Source organism: Desmodus rotundus, chromosome 8, assembly GCF_022682495.2.
Source record: "Desmodus rotundus isolate HL8 chromosome 8, HLdesRot8A.1, whole genome shotgun sequence".
Classification (NCBI taxonomy): domain Eukaryota; kingdom Metazoa; phylum Chordata; class Mammalia; order Chiroptera; family Phyllostomidae; genus Desmodus; species Desmodus rotundus.
In genome coordinates, this window is record NC_071394.1 from 29,962,226 (window position 1) to 29,981,932 (window position 19,707).

The following is a 19,707-nucleotide window of genomic DNA, read 5'->3' on the forward strand; positions in this document are numbered from 1 at the left end:
ACTTAAAATGTCAAGCACTAAATTTAAAACAGTGATTGTACAGACTTTGTTTAAAGAAAGGGGGGGAGGAGAAAAAGAAAAGTATGTAGGATGAAGGCCAAGGCTGTGGCAGCAGTGAGGGCGGAACACGGGGCTGGCCTCCACATCGCAGTAACGTGCCTCCAAATTTACCAAAACCGACAACCGCCACTGGAGAGGCTTGTTTACCCGCATTCGGGTCTTTGCTCCCACGTTAATCTAAAATCCCGGATATGTTCTCTTACCAAGCAACGGGGTAATTAGCGGGTCTGTTCCTCTGAGTAACGTGGGAGGCATGGCTCCGTAACTTAACACTGCTCTACTGCGTCATGTTCGCCTCGCTCCGGAGGTTGAGATCAAGCTTGATCTCTGACAAAGGCCGCAAACACAGAGAAGCACGAGGACCTTGTTTGCATTCTCGCCCCCTAACTGGTAACTGTGCCAGGCAGTGGAGGCCCCAACCATTGCAGCCCATGGGCTCATCATCCGGCCAGGCCCCCTCCACGGCACTTGAAATTGATTATACCCACTGGAGGATCCTGCTCGTCTTCCAAGTCCTGCTCTCCAGCCCCAGCCTGTTCTCAACCCCGGCTTGGCCTCTAACTGTGTCCCAGGTGAGGGCTGTAGGTCATGCTACAGTTCACACACCTGAGGTACACAAGCCAGAGGCAGCAAGGTGACCAGTGCTTGTTAAAATTTCCAGGCACATGTCACACACCTCCCTAATCAATCCTGATGCCCAGTCCCACGGGGGCAGAGAAAAGACACTCAAGCATGAACTCTGGAGTTTCGGTACAAAGGAAATCATTATTCCCTTTTGTTGTTCAAGATAAAACAGGGAGAACAGGCCCAAGGCACCCTGGCACAGTGAGGGTTTCTCACAAGTAACCCTAAAAATAGATACCATGGAAAGCAATAAAAAACACTTTAAAAATAGAAAGTTTAGTCCTGTCAAAAGAAAAAAAAGTAGACTTGAATCTGATTAAGCCTCTAGACACAGCTACCGATTTACAGAAAATACAAAGAAATCTGTTACATTACAGTATAGGATGGAATCAGTCAATCCACACTGTGAGAAAATCTACAGGACAAAAGAACTGGTTTCTTCAACAAATAGATTGCAAAGGTGAGAGAGCTAGAGATAGATGGAAATTATAAACTAAAAGAGACTTAAAAGGCACGCCAACAATTGTAGAAAGTGGGTATTGTTTCAAACAAACTGAAAAATATTGTTTCAAACAAACTAAAAAAAATAGAAAATTTTAAAACATGTTAGTGATTTGAACATTAGACATTTGATAGTGTTAAGGAATTATTATTAATTCTTTTTCAGATGTGATAATGGTATGGTGGTTGCATTAAACAAAAAAATCAATTTTATCTTCTTTTAGAGATACATCTCGAAATATTGCAGGTGGATCTGTTTCAAAATAATTCAGGGTGAAGACAGTGAGTAGAAAATAGAAGGAAACAAGACTGGCACAAGTTGGTAATTGCTGAAACTGGGTAATGGGTACATGAGGGGTCATCTATCTACTTCCAAATATATGAGACATTTTCAATATTTATAAAGAAAGCTCAGATTACTTTTCTGGACAAAGTCAGTAAGAACGCTAAGCTTAAATGTGAAATAAGGCTTTTCTCCCAAATAAGAAAACAACTAGATTAAGGAGGGCAGTCACAGAATGGGTAAGCTAGGCAAGACCTCACTTCATCGTCAAGGGGAGGGAAGGTCCCTGGACTGCGGAGCTGGAGGCCCCAGCGCTCTGCCCTTCAGGGAGGAAGCTCCCCCCACACAGGCCTGGCCTAGCAGGCGGGCCGGCGGGGCAGAAACTGCACGGTCTGATTACCTTCAAAACCAACTCACATGGCTATAAACTACAGTCTGTCATCTTGTACGTAAGTGCTTGTACGGTGACGTGTATGTCACGGGCGCTCTATAACTGTCCTTGTCACCTCCTGGCAGGCCTGAAACTCTCAGCATGTGAAGGTGAATCCCTGAAAGGGAAATAAACGCACCTGCTGAGGGCTTCTGACCGGAAGCGTGAAGGTGGCCCATTTCAGATGCCATGTGGTTTTATGTGCTTATTCTTTTTTTTCAATTATATTTTATTGATTATGCTATTATAGTTGTCCTGATTTTTCCCCCTCTGTCCCCCTCCACCCTGCCACCCCCGCTCCCTGAAGGAATTGTTCATACCCATGGGTCATGTGTATACGTTCTTCAGCTTCTCCATTTCCCATGGCTGCGTGTTTATTCTTAAACTACAGAATGGCAACCATTCTCAGGTTATTACAAATAGAGTGTCCTGTCTGCGAATTTCTAAGGAACCGTGGTGCACAACAGAGTCTTTTCGTGTGTTTTATTATTTTTTTTTAAACACACCAGGGGGAGTTTAACCCTTTGGGTAAAAAAGTAATGACTTACCACGCAAAGAAGCCAGAGTATAACATAGAGTATTTGGGTTTTAGAGAAGAGATCTTGTCCAAATTTTATGCAAACAATGGCTTCCAGGAAACCAATGACCCTAGTTAAACAAAGAACAAGAGGTTAAATACTAATTCAGATGATCACAGCACATACATTACCAGAAATATGCATTATTACATTGAAAAGTTCAATTAGTGCCCTCCAAAATGACACTGTTCTTCTACCCACTGGGGGGAGTCAGAAGTCATATGCAAATCTGTGACTTCACGGGGTTGGTGCCCCTCGTGCCCCTGTTGTTCAAGGGCCGAGTATGTGAGTATGTGTAAATAAATAAATAAATACGTATGTAATTAAAAGTTTATTTTACTGTCACTCCTCTTTTAATTTTTAGAGGCTTTGGTTTCACTCTCGATACTGTGCATTAAATGGGTTTAAACAAATGCATAATGACGTGTATCTACGCTTACAGATCATACAGTTTCACTGCCACAAAAACCCTTTGCGGTTTACCCCTCTCCAGACATCATAAAGTAGTTTTTTAAAGATTTTATTTATTTATTTTCGGAGAGAGGGGAAGGGAAGGGGAAAGAGAGGGAGAGAAATATCAATGTGTGGTTGCCTCTCACGTGCCCCCTACCAGGGACCTGGCCTGCAACCCGGCATGTGCCCTGACTGGGAATTGAACCGGCGACCCTCTGGTTCAAAGCGCCTGCTAAATCCACTGAGCTACACCAGTTAGAGTGTAATAAAATATTTTTTTTACTTCTTCCTTCCCTCCAAGACTGACATCTCAGCTCATAGGTTTTCGTAGCCAGAAGCACCCACTATCCTCTAACTCAGAGCCTGTTACCACCTGGGCGGACAGCCACCACCTGTTGGAACCCTCTCAAGGACAGGAAACTCACTACTTTTGTAGGTGGCTTATTCTGCTGCTCAATCCCTGGCTGTTGGGAAGTTTTCCCTTGTCTCAGGCTGGTCTCTGCCCCCCTCTACCTGCGGGTCCTAACTCTGCCCTCCATGGTCACACAAGGTGAGTCTGAGCCGGCCAAGTGAGTCTTTCCATTAACTGGAAGGCAGCAATCACATTTCCTCCCAGCCTTCAAAGAATTTCAGATTCAACATCCTCTATATTTGCTGACAAAACTTTCTGTCCTCTCTTGATCTGTAAGCAATTTTGTTAAATATAAAAAACTTCATGACTTACTCTTTAATTAAAACACCAAGAAAAAGCCACTCGTATGTTTTACATTTTCACTTACGAATCTAAAAACCAAATCTTTATTAAGGTTCAGGACTTAAGGCAAGAACGGATGAGGTGAGGGTGACCCAGCTTGTGGCCGATCCCAAAGACTGCTTAAGAAAACATTCTGATTCAGACACAGTGCGCCTGGTTTGCGGCGGAATCTGCAGGCAGGGACCGATGCACTTGCGCAGACACTCTCCGACAGGAAAGAAGGGGCCCAGAAGGCCTGGGTCCCCCACCCCCCAGCAGATACTGCCGTCATCAAAAGTATGCATGGCTCTAAGCAACTGGGTGCCTGGAACCAGAATCACTTCAGCAAAACAGGAAATCTCCTTAATGTATCTTTAGAATTTGGGGCTGTCTTCCCCCTCGCTCCAACCAAAGCAGGTCTGGGAGTGGCTGGCCTGAATCTGCGAAGACTGCCCCAGCAAAGCTGCCTTCTAGCTGAGGTACTACGGAGGCTTTCAAGCACACGCCTGAGGTTCCCAGAGATCCTGAGGCCTAGACTGTGAGCCGACACTAGATGGCAGCTAAACTCTGGTTACTTCCAGGCTGCACAGTGAGGGAAAGGGTGAGTTAACAGAAAAAGAATGTTTAGCTGGGACTTCTCGAAGAACTCCAGTGGAAAGTGCTAAGCCCAGGAAGCAAGTGCCTATCTGCCCTTAGACAGAACTCCCAGTGTTTATCTGGAGAGATTTCTAGATACTGAACTCCGGAGTCGGTCACCTTTCAAAAGCATGTGACCAGCAGACTAGAAGCTGTATTTCTCAAACTTCTGTGATCTGAGACCCACGACAAGAAACACACTTTTTTCTGTGACCCTGTATACACACCACACACTGAAACAAAAGACTCACAGAATCTTTTTGTTCCCTTACTCACATTTTTCTATTTTCACCTTAAGAAAATGTTGGTCAGGACCTACCCAGCTGACTTCATGATGACCTGAAGTTTGTTCTTAAGACCAGAACTTTTTGGTCAGCAACTTCAGGATGTGCTTTGCTCCTATTGCTAAGCAATCTTAGCTAAGCCACTGTCTGTGCATGTGGCCGTCTCAATGAGGTGACCGCTGAGCAAAGACTGGGTGGGGAGTTGGGGCAGTGAGGGGGCCTGGCGGGGAAGTGGCAGAGTTGAGTCATAGAGTAACATGGGTCTTGAGGGCCTCCCTGTTGCTTGGCTTTTAGTCTGAGGGAGCCAGGCCCCCTTGGAAGGTTTGGAGCAGAGGGTTTAACATGATTCAATTTACATTTCGATATGGCCCATCTGGTGGCTGAACTAAGCACTAATGGTGAGGAGGCTTCTAACGCAGGCAGAGGACCTGGGAGTAGCTGTGGAGACGTGGGAAGTGGCGGGGACTGGGGGGCACTAACCTGACAATCACACGGGCTCTTTAACCACCAGCCACTGCCCCCAGGGAACTCCTAATGAACAACATCCCTTTGGAAGGTTAACTTTACTTTTGTACGAGTGGCAAAAGGCTGGTACCCTAGGGCTGAGGCCAAGGCTTGGGCCTGGTGGGAGCCTGTCAGCTGAGACAGCACCACCATCTTGCCCCTCCATGGGTGGGGGTGAGAGGGGTGCTCCCTGAACTCAGGGCAAACTGCAATCTCTCTGATCCTTACCAAACTGAGCTCAGTGGCCAAATTGTGGTTTGACGAAATTCAACCTGGGCTCCTACTCCCTTTGACATCTGTGGCCTTTTTCATCTTGAATTCACAAGGTTTGAAGGCAAATAAAATTTTGGGTTGCCTGAGATGTTTCTGCCTGGAGGGTGAGGCTGGTCAGCTGACTCACACTCCCAGCTCCCCCTCTTTGGAAAAGCCTGCTGTTTACAGACAGGATGGAAATGAAGTCTTTCATGTGGAGTCAGGGTAAGGCGTTCCTCAGTGCTCAGAACAAGAAGCACGCAGGGTTATTACAGAAACCTGGGCACGAAAGCTCCAGGCTCAGTGCATGTAAGCTCGGGGTACGAGCGGAGGAGGCTTCTGGTTTGCCAACGGGATCTGCTGCTGGATTCCGAGGCTGCCACAGCCTACCAGCATCTCACCAACACTTCCCCGAAGCTGCTCCGGGTGCGGGCGAGCCACTCTCCGGTCAGCCAGGAGGTGACCCTCCGACAGTGGGGACGAGGGACGTGTAACGTGACGCAACTATTTCACCATCACACAGGAGGCCAGAAGTGTTCCGGAGTGGGCCCAGTTTCGATTAGGGTGAGTAAATGTGTCTTTTTAGAGGAAGTAGTAGCTGAGTGGGGCCCTACTAGATAGAAAACTTTCAGCTGTGCTCCTGGAACATCCTGACCTCCCTGAGTGGGGCAGGGAGGGCAGGATGAGAAGAGGGCAAAGCATCCCGGGTGGGACACCCCGCACAGTTCTGCTCACTGGTTCTCACGTGTGTTAGGGGTTGGGACAAGATGTCATTCGAGGAAAGGGATTCAGCTGCTAAAAAAAAAAAACCTGTTGTCCCAGGGTTGGGGCTGTCGGGGAGAAGCAGGAGAAAGGAGGACCAATGGTGAGGAGGATGGGACGAAGGGGAAGGTGCTGGGAAAGGGAAGCGACCCCAGCAGTGTGAGTGCCGAGGGCCTGACACAGATGTGTGTGGACTGGAAGGAAGGCCAGGATGGGAGGAGGGGCTGTGAAACCAAGGTCACCAGGAAGAAGGTGGTGGCTGGTAGTGCTGGGAAGGGTCAAGAGTCAGATGACGCCTCCTATAGTTGTCCTCAGCACACACCCTCACCCTGGATGCAGCCTGTGCTTCCTGTCTGTCCTTAAAAAAAAAAAAAAAAAAAAAAAAGCCTGGAAGAATAGCACAATTATACGACATTGTACACGGGTGAGGGAATGGAATGGGAAGCCAGCAGAGGACACTGAGCAGAAAGAGAAAAGTGGGAGCCAGCCCGGGCAGCTGCTGCAGCAGGAAGACAACAGTTGTGAGACGGCAGACACTGCGGGGCTGGCAAGAGAGAGGTGGTGGAGAGAGGGCCTGCTGCTCTGGAGCTGACCTGAGCAGCTGACCTGAGAGAGGACGAGGCAGCAGAGCGGCAAAGGCTGAAATTCATGGTGACGGGCACCAGCGGGGTTGGGTAACACGTGGGAAGGCGGCCCCCAGGACGGCCCCGTCCACGCTTACCCAACCCAGGAACTTTCAGGAAGGGGAAAAGTGGCTGCTCAGTCCTTCTAAAGCCGAGGTTGGACACCTTCCTTCCAGGTCCATGTAACCAACAGCTTTTCTTTCTAAGCCAGGCTAACTCTCTTTTTCTCAGGCTCAGAAGCTCAATTATAACGAGGGTGTAGTAGGCAGAAATGATGAAGATCTAGCACACACTAGGTGGGGGGAATCTGTTCCCATGGGGCCAGCCCTAATACTCTCACAGAGCTGAAGTAATGGAATTTCTACAAAAAGAAGCAGCCAACTTTTTCCACACTGTTGCCCTCTCCCTGGAGGGTACCCATTCCCCAGCTGGACGCAGTCCTATCTGTACTGGGCACAGCACATTGAAGCCTAACGGGCTTACAAGCTCAGCTCTCTGGCACAACTGTAGGAGACCACGTTCTAAGCCTGTATTTAGTTACATCAGTGAGTAATACAGACTTTGTGAGGGTATAACATTTACAGAAAAGTACTTTCTTCAGGAGAAAAAGATGTGGACCTGTGGGTAAGGAGCGTCCAGAGGTCCTGTTTGACCTTACCCCTCCCCCACCACCCCAAAGGCAGAATCCACATGTCACTATATGAGGCACTCCTACAGTTTCCCCACATCGCCACACCCTGCTAAAGCCTGAAATTATTCCAAAATTAGTTTTAAAAAAAGCTATAAATCAGCTACTAGTTATTAAAGGAAATTAGACACTTAAACGTTTGCTGTTTTGACAGGAGGAGGAGAACAGCGAGGGGGAGTGATGGTACAGCAGAGGGGAGGGGTAGCCCAGGGGGGCACACATTCAGGGAAACCGGGCCAGGGACTCACGGAGGCTCAGGCCTCCCGTCACCCCTCCAGCTGACCGTACCGTGTGGAGGCACAGAGGCAGCTCTGGTGCACGCACCCAGACAGACGTGCGGGTGTGATTTATGAAGAGGGCTCTGTTCTTTTTCAGCATGGCCCACGAGGTCTTGAGATTCATTAATCTCGATATCACTACACTGGGAGTTCTCAATTCTCCATAAACATACTAAACTAGACAAACGATCTCCTCTTTGCATTTCACTTTATCACTTCCCAACGAGGCGCAGCTCTCTGCAGCTGCGTTTCCTGCCACTCTGGCCTACTTTATCTCTGCCATTGCTCCCCACCACGGACGGGGTTTCTCTTTTAGCTGCCTGATTAGAAAGACACTGCGCTGTAACACTACCTCTCTCTGCTCTGCACCTCCTTTTTCTCAACAGGTAAACAGATACAGTTCTGTGAAAATACACCCACTCCACAGCTAAGGTAAGACCTTGACAAGAACTTTTAAAAACGAAGAGAAAAATGGGTGTGGAAAGAACAGGCAGGTGGCAAAGCGCTCAGATGCAGGAAAGAACACCTCCTTGGTAAAACAACAAGCGAAGACAGGAAGCAAAGCCCCCCCCCCCCCCCCCCCCCCCCCCCCCCCCCCCCCCCCGGCCTCCTTTCTGAGACTGCACAACCGTGCCTTCACAGGGCCTGCCTGCACGCTAGCAATCTGGTAGGGTGGAAATTCTTTCCCGGGACAGATCACTACGCAACAGAAATCTAATCTACCTTATCTCCCTTTCAGCTGAAATCACCTTAGTTAGGAAAATCTGCTTAGATCACCGAATTTATGAGAAACAAATGACAATGGCCCTTTGTCTTCAGGCAAGGGGGGGACTGGCCTCAATCTAACTGGAGTAACCCCTCAAACTGTGGGAGGTGGACACACACACACACACACACACACACAAATACTTGGAAGGAATAACCCTGCAGTGTTAGCAGCAATGAACTCTAAATGAACGATTTCTTTGGATGATCTTTAGTTTCTTTTGTAAATTGTTTATCAATGTACATGTACTACATTTTAATTGGAAAAATGTTATACTCTTCAAAAATCTGTTGAAAGTAGTAATTTTTCCAATACAGGTTTTCATAAAATACATGCTTTCATACTCAAGTTAGAACACAGAATAGGTCTTCAATCTAGGCTACCTAAGGGACTTAACTCCATGTAAAGATTTGCGGGATGTCTCTAGAACACAGGTGGCAAACGCAAGGCCCTGGGGCTGAATCTGAATCCGGCCCAGCACCTTGTTTCTACCCAGCGGCAGCTCTGAGCCCTCACTTAACTGTTAAGGAATAGTTACATTTAGACAGTCCTAAAACTACATTCGGCCCTTTGAAGGCAACAGTGAGGTTGATGTGGCCCCTGGTGAAAATGAGTTTGACACCCCTGCCCTAGAACTTCAAATGCTAAATAGCATTGTAAATTGTTAATGGTGTTTAAGAACCACTTAACTGGCTGCCCTGGCTGGTGTGGCTCAGTGGACTGAGTGCCATCCTGTGAATCAAAAGGTTCAATTCCCAGTCAGGGCACATGCCTGGGTTAGGGGGGCCAGGTTCCCCGGCTGGGGGCGTGCAAGAGGCAACCGATCAATGTATCTCTTGCATATAGATGTTTGTCTCCCTCTCTTTCTCCCTCCCTTCCACTCTCTAAAGAAAGAAAGAAAGACCACTTAACTGGCATACCAGAGACGTTCTCACATTTCACATGGTGGGGGTATAAATTAGATAACCTGTGGCTGGTTTCTTTCATCACTTAAATTATTGTAAATCAGATACAGCATTTGTATCCATAACAAGTGATAATTCTCTTTGGTACAATAAAATTATATCTTAGCTTATATCAAGCAACTGCTTTGCAGTCTTTTTGATGTGAAAGTAACATAAAATGTGGGTAAGCCCATCAGAAAATGATCTCCCAAACTCATCATCAAATTCAGGGGAAACCAAAACAACCCATTTTGTATCTAATTTATTTCATAAGGTATGAGAGTTCTAGGTGGGAGATGTCTTTTGATTTCTTAATATTTTTCTAAAAGTAGTTTTTATACCCTCTTTCTATAATTTGCCAATCAGCTATTCTAAACTTAAATCAGAAAAGGTAATGTTAAAAATGAAAGCCATAGACTATTATCAATAAATCAACAAACAATAAGTGCTGGAGAGGATGTGGAGAAAAAAAAACCCTAGTGCACTGTTGGTGGGAATGCAGAATGGTGCAGCCACTGTGGAAAACAGTATGGAATTTCCTCAACAAAGTATAAATAGAAGTATCACGTGACCCAATAATTCTACCTCTGGGATATGTCTGAAGAAACCCAAAACACTAATTAAAAAAAAAAAACCACATATCTCTAGGTTCTTTGCAGCATTATCTACAATAGCCAAGGTATGGAAGCAACCTGAGCGCCCATCAACAGATGAGTGGATAAAGAATATGTGATACATACATACAATGAAATATTACCTGGCCTTAAAAAAGAATGAAATCTCAACATTTGTGACAACATGGAGGGACCTAGAAGGTACTATGCTAAGTGAAGTAAGTCAGATAGAGAAAGATAAATACATGATTTCACTTATACGTGGAATCTAAAGAGCAAAATAAATGAACAAACAAAACAGAAACAGACTCACAGGTATAGAGAACAAACGGATGACTGCCAGATGGGAGGGATGTTGGGGGAGGGGGTGTAAAAGGTGAAGGACTTGAGAAGTACCGATGAGCAGTTGCAAGGGAGTCGTGAGGATGTGAAGCACAGCACAGGGAATACAGTCAACAACACTGTAACAACTATGTTCGGGGCGAGGTGGGTACTAGACTTATCAGGGGTATCACTTCACAAATTACATAAATATCTAACCACTATGTTATACAGCTGAAACTAATGTAAACTATAATTTAGAAATAAAACAAAATCAATGTAAAAAATAAAAGAAAAAATACAAAGCTATTAAGCATTTGGAAAAATCAAAATTGGAGCTATTAATCTACCTTAAATTAAAGGGCAGTATAAGGTAATTATCTAATTCACTATGTTTTGTACTTTACCTTCTGAGAATAAAAAGACCTAAGGTTTAAAAAAAAAAAAAAAGCCATATAAAAACATCAGCAAGCCCTCATACGAAAATTGCATTGAAAGGCACTGAACACAGGATTAAGAAATAATCAAAGAAATTTAAAGGCTTAAGTGTTTTTGAAACCTCCACAATAAGAGATACTTACCCGAACACCCAGCACTGTGTTCCCACGCGTTTGCACTGAGTGTCGGTGAGGTAGGCATAGTACTGTCTGAAAAGACAAAGGTGGAATTCACTGAGAGCTTCTGTAAGACCAACAAGTCAGTATGGAGTTAAATTACTGAGACAGAACGCATGTACAAAATGTCCAGCCTCGTTCCACGTACTCGGGGTGCCTGGTCTACTTCTACTCAAGGGGCTAGGAAGCTGGAGCCTGTTGAAACATTCCTGAAAGAGGTTAGGAGTTCAGGCTGGGTGGGAGGGAGAGGAGCATGGTTTAAAGAGCCAGGTTATTGGCAAAGGAGGTCTTGGTTCAGGGACAAGCTCCCAAAGCCAAAGCAACTCCAGTGGGTACTTCCGTCTCCCTCTATGGGTGATTCCTGAGTCACCTACACCGTCATTAACTGTCTCCCCTGGCTCTCCCCAGGACAAAGGTTGCTGATGGGTAACCAGGCCAAAAAAAAAAAAATTGTTCACGTTCTCTCTCTCTCTCAGAAACTGGAATGGGACCCTGCCTACACCTTGCTGTTACCAAATGCCAACGACTTTGAATGTTACTGACAAGATCAAAAAGGAAGAGGCAATGACACAGAGCTGAAAGGCTCATAGAGGCATCTACCCAACAGAAACACAATACAGTCTACAAAGGCAATTTAAATTTTCCAGTAGTCACGTTAGAAAAGTAAAAAGGAAGAGGTAAACTTCATTTTTGTAATACGTTATCTAACCCAATATATTGAACGCATCACAGAGAAGTAGTTCATATTGTTTTTGTACGTCTCCAAACCCTGGCGAGTACTTTGCACTGCAGCACATGCCAGTGTGGACCCACCACAGGCCGGCGCTCACACCCGCAGGCGGTGAGTGGCTGCCGTGCAGGATGGCACAGGCTTGGAGTCTCCATCCCTTCAGAAGTTGCATCCGAACCAGCAGTTGATCTTTTTGGGATCACAGACTCCTTTGGGGATTTGATAAAAGCCGTGATAAAGGCATAAAAAACACACACAACATTTTGCATTAGATTTCAGGGGTTCACTTATACCAAAAGCTCATCCATGAACTATCACCTCCTCACCCTAAAGAACCCAGTGAAGAATTCCAGTGATAAATTCAGGTTTTCCTCTAACTTCGCATTTTAGTTACCTAATTCGCTTTTACCAGTTCAGCTGCTTTACCCGCTAATGCAGGGGTATCAAACTCATTTTCTCTGGGGGCCACATTAGCCTCACAGTTGCCTTCAAAGGGCTGAATGTCATTTTAGACTGTATAAGTGTAACTACTCCTTAACGGTTAAGCAAGAGCTCGGCACGGCCACCAGGCAGACACAAGGTGCCGGCCAGATAAAACAAGGTGGAGGGCTGGATTTGGCCCACGGGCCTTGCGTTTGCCGCCTGTGGTCTAATGCATCCATCCCCTTATACTGCACTTCGTCTATCAGATTAAAAGAAGGTTCGTGCAAATATTTTCTCAAAGCAGATTCATATGAAAGTCTAACCAAAAAGGAAGGAAATGCAGACAAGGAGGGTATAATTCACACTGGTGCCTGTAAGCTGTTTCTCCATCTGCTAACTGGAGCGTTAATCTCCTTCTGCAGAAACTGGCTCCAAGTGACATAAGAAATAAAGCACTAATTTCTAAACAAACAAACAAAAAATCATGTGGAAATCCATAGCACTTGGCAAAAATTCTGAAGAGCTCTCAAAAAAGTCAAAATACTGGATTTTTAGCCTCTAAGTTTTATCTTGAAATGTTTAACAATATTGAAATTTCATGATAAATCAGGCGTGATTTGCTATTCTGTTTTACAAGACATTTCTTTCCCTGATTATTGACTTTGTTAACTGCTCCTAATTTTATGAAGAAACTGCTGCTAGTCTTTCCTGAAAATAATTGTGAGCCTCAAATTAAATTAAATTAAATTTTAAATAAGGGAGGGAGGCTCCGATCTAGCAAATGGAAAGCAGCATGTAAGATAACTACTTCACCAGATCACTGGCCTATAAGGTGTCAAAGGGCTGCCAGCTTGCCAACTGCTACCTTCCTGTTTAGTTCAAAACAGAAAGAAGAAATGGAATTTCTGGTCTAACACCACAGGATTCAGCTACGTCTTCTTCGGTTTGTTCAATTCAGCATATGGGGATATATATCCCAAATATTATATTACAAATATATTTGTAATAATGGATGAGAACAGGTGCTGGCTGGAGATGAGGGGTTTGCTTGACCAAAAACAGCACCTACTCTCCCTAGCAAGTGAGGCCTCTATGTGTGTAGTTTGCAAAAAATTAAAATGATAAAGTAAGTTACCCTACAGCAGGGGTGTCCCACCTGCGGCCCACAACTGCATGCGGCCCAGGATGGCTATGAACGCGCCCCAACACAAAATCGTAAATTTACTTAAAACATTATGAAATGTTTTTGTGATTATGTGTCGCAATGTATTTAATGTGTGGCTCAAGACAACTCTTCTTCTTCCAGTGGGGCCCAGAGACGCCGAAAGGTTGGACACCCCTGCTACAGCTTCTGAAAAGCTAACCCTCTTAACTGTAGAGTTTGTATTTGTATCAGCTGCTGAGAGATTTTTGGTTGCTTCTACTAATCAACACCAATACTCCATATTGGTAAAAAAACACAAATGTCATTTCTAAGTAGAAAAAAAAAAAAAACACTGGAAGTGTTTTGCTTTGAAGTTCACTGGGATCAGTCTATGTGAGGGACGGTCTCCGATAACGCCTCATGTCTAGGGCCCCGCAGGACCCGGGGAAATGGTGCTCATGAACATCTGAGCCTGTACCAGCCGTCCTGCTGCACTATGGGAAGGACACTTTGTTATAGAAGGAAATTAACTTAATTGGCTCTAAAAGAGCTAATACAGTCTCATTCTAAAAATAACATCATTCCCAGACAAGGAAAAGCTGAAGGTGTTCATCACCACCAAACTGATATTATAAGAAATATTAGAGACTTCTTTAAGAAAGGGGAAAAAAGAACATAAATTTGAGTAATAAAATGGCAATAACTATGTTCCTATCAATAATCATTTTAAATGTAAATAAGTTCACATTTAATGTAAATTTACATTTAAATGTAAATAAATGATCCAGTTAAAAGACACAGGGTAGCTGAATGGTTAAGGAAACAAATGTCCATGGAATGTTTTCCAAACCAAATCGGACACACAGGTGGCCAACAGACATGAAAAGATGCTCAATGTCGCTAATCATCAAAGAAGTGCAAATTAAAACCACAATGAGATACCACCTCGCACCTGTCAGAATGGTCGTCATCAATAAATCAACAAGCAGCAAGTGCTGGTGAGGATGTGCAGAAAAGGAAACCCTCATGCACTGTTGGTGGGATTACAAACTGGTGCAGCCACCAATGGAAAACAGCATGTAGATTCATCAAAAACTTAAAAATAGAACTAGCTCATTACCCACCAATCCCACTTTTGGGTATTTATCCAAAGAAATTCCAAACATTAACTTGAAAAGATATATGCACCTCTATGTTCTTTGCAGCATTGTTTAAAATAGCGAAGATATACAAGCAACCCAAGTGCCCATCGATAAATGAGTAGATGAAGATGTGGTACATGTGTATAATGGAATATTACTTGACCATAAAAAAGTATGAAATCTTTCCATTTGCAACAACATGGATAGAACTAGAGAGTACTGTGCTAAGTGACAGAGAAAGACAAATACCGTATGATTTCACTTATATGTGGAATCTAAAGAACAAAATAAATGAACAAACAAAACAGAAACAGACTTATAGATAGAAGCTGCCAGAAGGGAGGGGCTTTGGGAGGCTGGGTGAAAAAGGTGAAGGGTTTTGATTATTCACTGTTACTGAGGTCTGAGAGCAAAATCTTTTCTTCACATTATGGATGTGTAATTCTTTAGAATATTTTCATGGAAAATCTGCTAGTTCATGTGACTTCCCTTATGCTAAACAGGAGAATATAAAGCAGGTTAAAGTGCTGAAATGAGTCAGACTTATACAGAATTACCTCACTGTAGGAGCTGTGATTATACCAATAAAGAGAATTCTACACCAACTTAGCGGGTGACTGGCCTGGAACACAAAGATATGTTTCAAGAAGAAGGTATTCAACTCAGTCAGCTGAAAAAAAAAAAAAAAGAAGGCATTAGTCAACCTGATACTTCATACTAAGTCATAATCATATATTCCCTTTGCGGTCACTCTACAACTAAAAATAACTGGTATGTTCAAAGCATTTTCAGAAAATTCATGGGTTCTTTCAAGGGCTGCTGTTCAAACTTGTTAACAGCCAGTACAATATGGGCACCAGCCAATCGGGGTCAAAGGGGAGGGGCCGGATGCTGGGAGAAGCACATGGGGGCACTAGGTATTCGTCATGTTTCCTGGTTCACATGACTGTCACTTGGGTCATGTGTGTGATCTGCTGGGACAGTCCGGAGAGACATCCTTTGAAAACAGCAGAAATCATGAAAACAAACGTGTGGCCTTACAGAAATCAGGCACATCCTGGGCCTGGCAGACCCTTGACCAAAGGGAGCCCTTGAAAGCGGGTGTGAAGGGTTGGTCCAAGTTTCACCGGGCATGGTGGTACTTCCCCAGGTTGGCACCCAGTGCGGCTCACTGCATTATGAGTCCTTAGGGGCACAGAAGAGACTTCCACAGGGAAGTACGTGCTCAAAGCTCAGAGCCCACGTCCTGCATTTCCCCTCCAGATTAAGCAAGAGGCAGAGACTAGGAAAGGTCACTGCTTGAGAACTCATCGTATGGACCCGCAGGTTCATTTCAGTGACATAAAACCTGTGTCTTTTCCCATAACACTGACTTCAAAGGTATAGAACAAAAAATGGTCCACTGACTAAGACACTTCAGGGGGGAGGCTGATCACAGCACAACACTCACACTCAGGGAAAGGTGTGCCTATGGATGCTGCCATTCTAGGAGCACACTGCTGTCCTCCTGGACAGACCCAAGTCCCGCCTCAATTCTTGTGATAGAAGAAAACCTACACCTTCCCTGACATTGCCCTGAGAAGGTAAAACTTAATCCCAATCCATTTACACTCCAACGTCTATACATACTGACTCCCCAAACCATGGTGACTGACTATTCACATGTACCTCCGCATCCATAAACTCCATTCGCTGAGACGGGCATTCTTATTCTGTGTGTGTACAAGGACTGCCTGTCTTAAAAGTGACACATGCTGATTTTTCCTTACGTGGAAGCTTTTGTGCACGCGTTCAAAATACAGAGCAGGGCAAAAGTGGGTTTACAGCTGTGAGTACACGCAACACAGAGTTTATCCTTGTATTATTATTTATTAATTATTGTATCATTTTCCATATGAACAACCGTAAATCTACTTATGCCCCACCCCGTGTAATGTCTGAAGATTGTGAAAGACCCTCCAGGAGAAAGCGGGTTTCCTCCGGCTAGTCTCCCAAAGTGGGAAAACAGCCTGAGGACAGGAAGATCAATGAAAATGGCTATCTCCGGAAAACAGATGTTTGGTAGCCCTTTCCCAGGCCCCTTGGCTGGGTGGATGACGGCAATCACCTTACAACGAGAGCTTCTCCTCACTGCCGACACCACTCTGCAGGACCCAGGTCGCCCAGGGTGCCAGATTTTACCACTCTATAAATTACCCAAAGTGGCGAGAGCTGAGGCACAATTTTAAAAATCATACATTGATTCTGGAACATAAGAAAAAGCCTGGCATTTCATGCCTTTGGTCCTGAAAATGACCTTTCTAAAAAGCAATACGATGACTTACTCATTGGGTGATGGATGCTGACCATGAGTTTCTTTCAGGGAACTGTAATCTGTTTCTGATTTGTAATTCAAAGATCTGTATTTTAAAATGCCTCATGAGGAAGCATCCAGCTGGTAAGCAATGTCAACTAGCACTACCTCTAAGTTCCGGGATAGTTTTAGTTTTTTTCCCTAGTTCTGGGCCTCTGAAGTAATACCTGCCAGATGATCATGAAAAGGTATATCCCGGCCACTCTCTGAAATGAAGACTTGGGGTCGAACCAGCGAACGTAGGTCCAGCTCGCAGGGGTGAACTGCAACACAGCTCTTTTGATTTTGCCGGTGGTGGTGTGGATGTCCCTGAAAGAAGAAAACGGCTCCAGTGAAAATTCCAAGAGGTAAGGGGAAGAAAACACCCACAAAAATGAGGAGGAAAAAAACCCCCATACATTGAGTATTTTATAACCAATGCTCCAAACAAAAAGATTCCTTTTGATTTGAACTGTTTCTCCAACAATGGCCTTTCTACTGCCAGGTGAAGCCCTGGGGAATTTCAGGGGTGACAGGCACAGCGCAGAGGTCAGGGTACCGCAGAGCCAGGAGAGGCCTTAATTTGTGAACTGGTGACCAAGAAGCTAAGAGGCATTAGGGACAACCTTCTGGAACCAAGCCAGGAAGGAGGAGGCTGCCATCGAGAATCTGATACCCACCCACTGTTTGCCTCCCAGGTTGGGGCATTTTAGTAAAACAGAGGACACATTCCACATTCTTGAGGTCTCCCACATTGTTATTTTACCCTGTTTCTTTCTCAGACAAGTGAGCAGTGATTTTGAACTTCTTTTTTAATTTTAGAAATGACTTAATTAAAAATTTCATACTCCCAGGACAGACACCAGCAGTCCACAAGTTACAAATGAGAACATTCAGGTTCAGAGAGAGCAACCAGCTGGCGCGGGCTCACTCTGCAAGCCTCAGAGCCGGCGTGCATGCTAGCCTTGCCCGCTGTCCAGGACAGCCGAAACCAAAGTAGTCAGCAGTTAGTAACTGGTAACTTATATCAAGGTTCTTTATGTCTCAGACACTGCTTAGCGCCAAAAGCACAAGCGCAAACAAGTCAGGCCTTTTATTTTTGCGGGGGAGGTAGGGGAAGTGGAAGGAAGCCAGGTTGGCCCATTCACTCACATACTGATTAACAAACATGTAGTAAGAAAATCTCGCAGGAAGCAGATATGAGGCGCAAAAGCAACAAAAAATAGAAACTAACTATCCAAAAATAAACAAGAACTATGGAGGGCCCATTTTTTCAAAAAATGGCCAAACTTCATGAAAAAGGGTAGAGAAAGATGAGAATAGAGAAATACAGCATGATTGAGATCTAGAATACTTAATATACAATAGTAAAGATGTTGATTCAAGTCAAGTTACTCTATATTCATTTGTACGTTTAATGTAACTTTAAAAAAAAAATGGAATTTTCTATTTATTAGTTTGGCGACCCGACAAAATGATTCTCAAGTCACATTTGAAGCATAAATATTAAGTGGGGAAGCGTTATGTCAGGGTTTAAGGAGCCAGACAGACACAAATTCGCACTCAACAATTTGCTAGCCGTGTGTCCTCAGGCAAGTCACTAAACCCAAGGCTCCCTGTCTCATCCCTAAAATGAAAAGCATACAGCGTCTGCCCCCAGGACCGACAGAGAGCTCAGTGAGGCAGTGCTGCCAGAGCTTGCTTGGAGCAATAGCACAGCGACATTTTTGTGCCATTATACAATGTGTTAAATGTATTAAAAAGTGTCCTTTCAAGTCACTGGCCAAAGAAAGAATTATTAACATAAAAGTTCTTTATAATAAAAAGACTAAACCATTAAAGAACTAGAAGAAAATGCAGGTTAATATTTACCTAAATGAAAAGATTTAAAGCTTTTAAAGTTTAAATGACAACTCTACCACAAACAAAATTAAGAGGATGACAAACATAGAAAATAAAATCCCATTTATGACAAATGTTAATATCCTTAATCTATAAAAAGCACAAATAAGAGAAAAATCCAATAGAAGTACACTAGAAATTTAATATCACAAAATTTTATGTGTAATAAAACTGACAAAAGTTTAAAAGTAAAATTCCAAGAACTACCAAAATGAACAGATATTCATTGGTGTATACAGGTGAGAACACAAATTGGTATATTCTACTTCTAAGAATTTATGTTAAAAAAATCAGAGATGCACACAGATACATATTCAAAAATGTCCACTCTGGCGTTCTTAAAGTGAAAACTCTGAAACAACGAAATGACCATAAAAGGGAATTGTTTAAGTACATCAGTTATCCATATGTTGGATATGAATAAACGCTTTAAAATCATCTATCAATAAACGAAGTTTTAAACACAATGTGAACAACCACTACAGTATTTTCACTGTCACTACCACTGTTTTTTTCCTCCTTATCCGCGGCATGGTTCCTGCTCGGTCAAACTGAGGGCAAGTTCAGAGAAGCATGGAAAAGAATGAGGGGCGTGTGCACTGTCCTCCTTGGAGACAGAGGAGGAGCAGGCAACTTAAACTTGACAGTCCGAGACAACTACCTGAAGAGGTGACAAGTGAGCCGAGTCAGGAAAGGGAAGGACCTGGGCCAGGGGGACACAGGTCCGACCCAGGCAGACAGGAGAGTGTACGTGGGCTCAGGGCGCTGGGCAGCCGGGAGGGTGTGCAGAAAGGAGCCTGACCTACGGGGTCCGTGGACGTGCACTTTGTCCTGACGACCACGAGAAGCTATCACAGGGGAAGGGTACGACGAACTGCACACTCATGCACAAATCACCGGAGCAATGGTGCGAGGAGGCTTTGAGGGGTTGACCTGGGGACAGGGACTAATTAATCCAGGGATGGGAGTCTGAACACAGGCTGAGGCCTAAAGATAAAAAGGAGCGGATAGATTTGAGAAACTCATAAATGACTTAGCACTTGCTGGATGAACGCTTGAAACTAGGATTATAACCATTTATGAGTT

The 19,707-nt window shown here is 44.3% G+C and overlaps 1 protein-coding gene across 1 annotated transcript in view; it reads right to left on the reverse strand.

Moving 5' to 3' along the window:
* The window catches only part of PTDSS1 (phosphatidylserine synthase 1), a 62,465-nt gene that overhangs the window by 7,228 nt on the left and 35,530 nt on the right, over nucleotides 1-19,707 (reverse strand). Inside the window, exons 7-10 of the mRNA XM_024572098.4 lie at nucleotides 16,908-17,049; nucleotides 14,945-15,057; nucleotides 10,916-10,981; nucleotides 2,447-2,546 (exon numbers count right to left, since the gene is read on the reverse strand). Of these exons, the coding sequence (XP_024427866.1) occupies nucleotides 2,447-2,546; nucleotides 10,916-10,981; nucleotides 14,945-15,057; nucleotides 16,908-17,049 (421 nt within the window). The remainder of the gene's footprint in view (nucleotides 1-2,446; nucleotides 2,547-10,915; nucleotides 10,982-14,944; nucleotides 15,058-16,907; nucleotides 17,050-19,707) is intronic.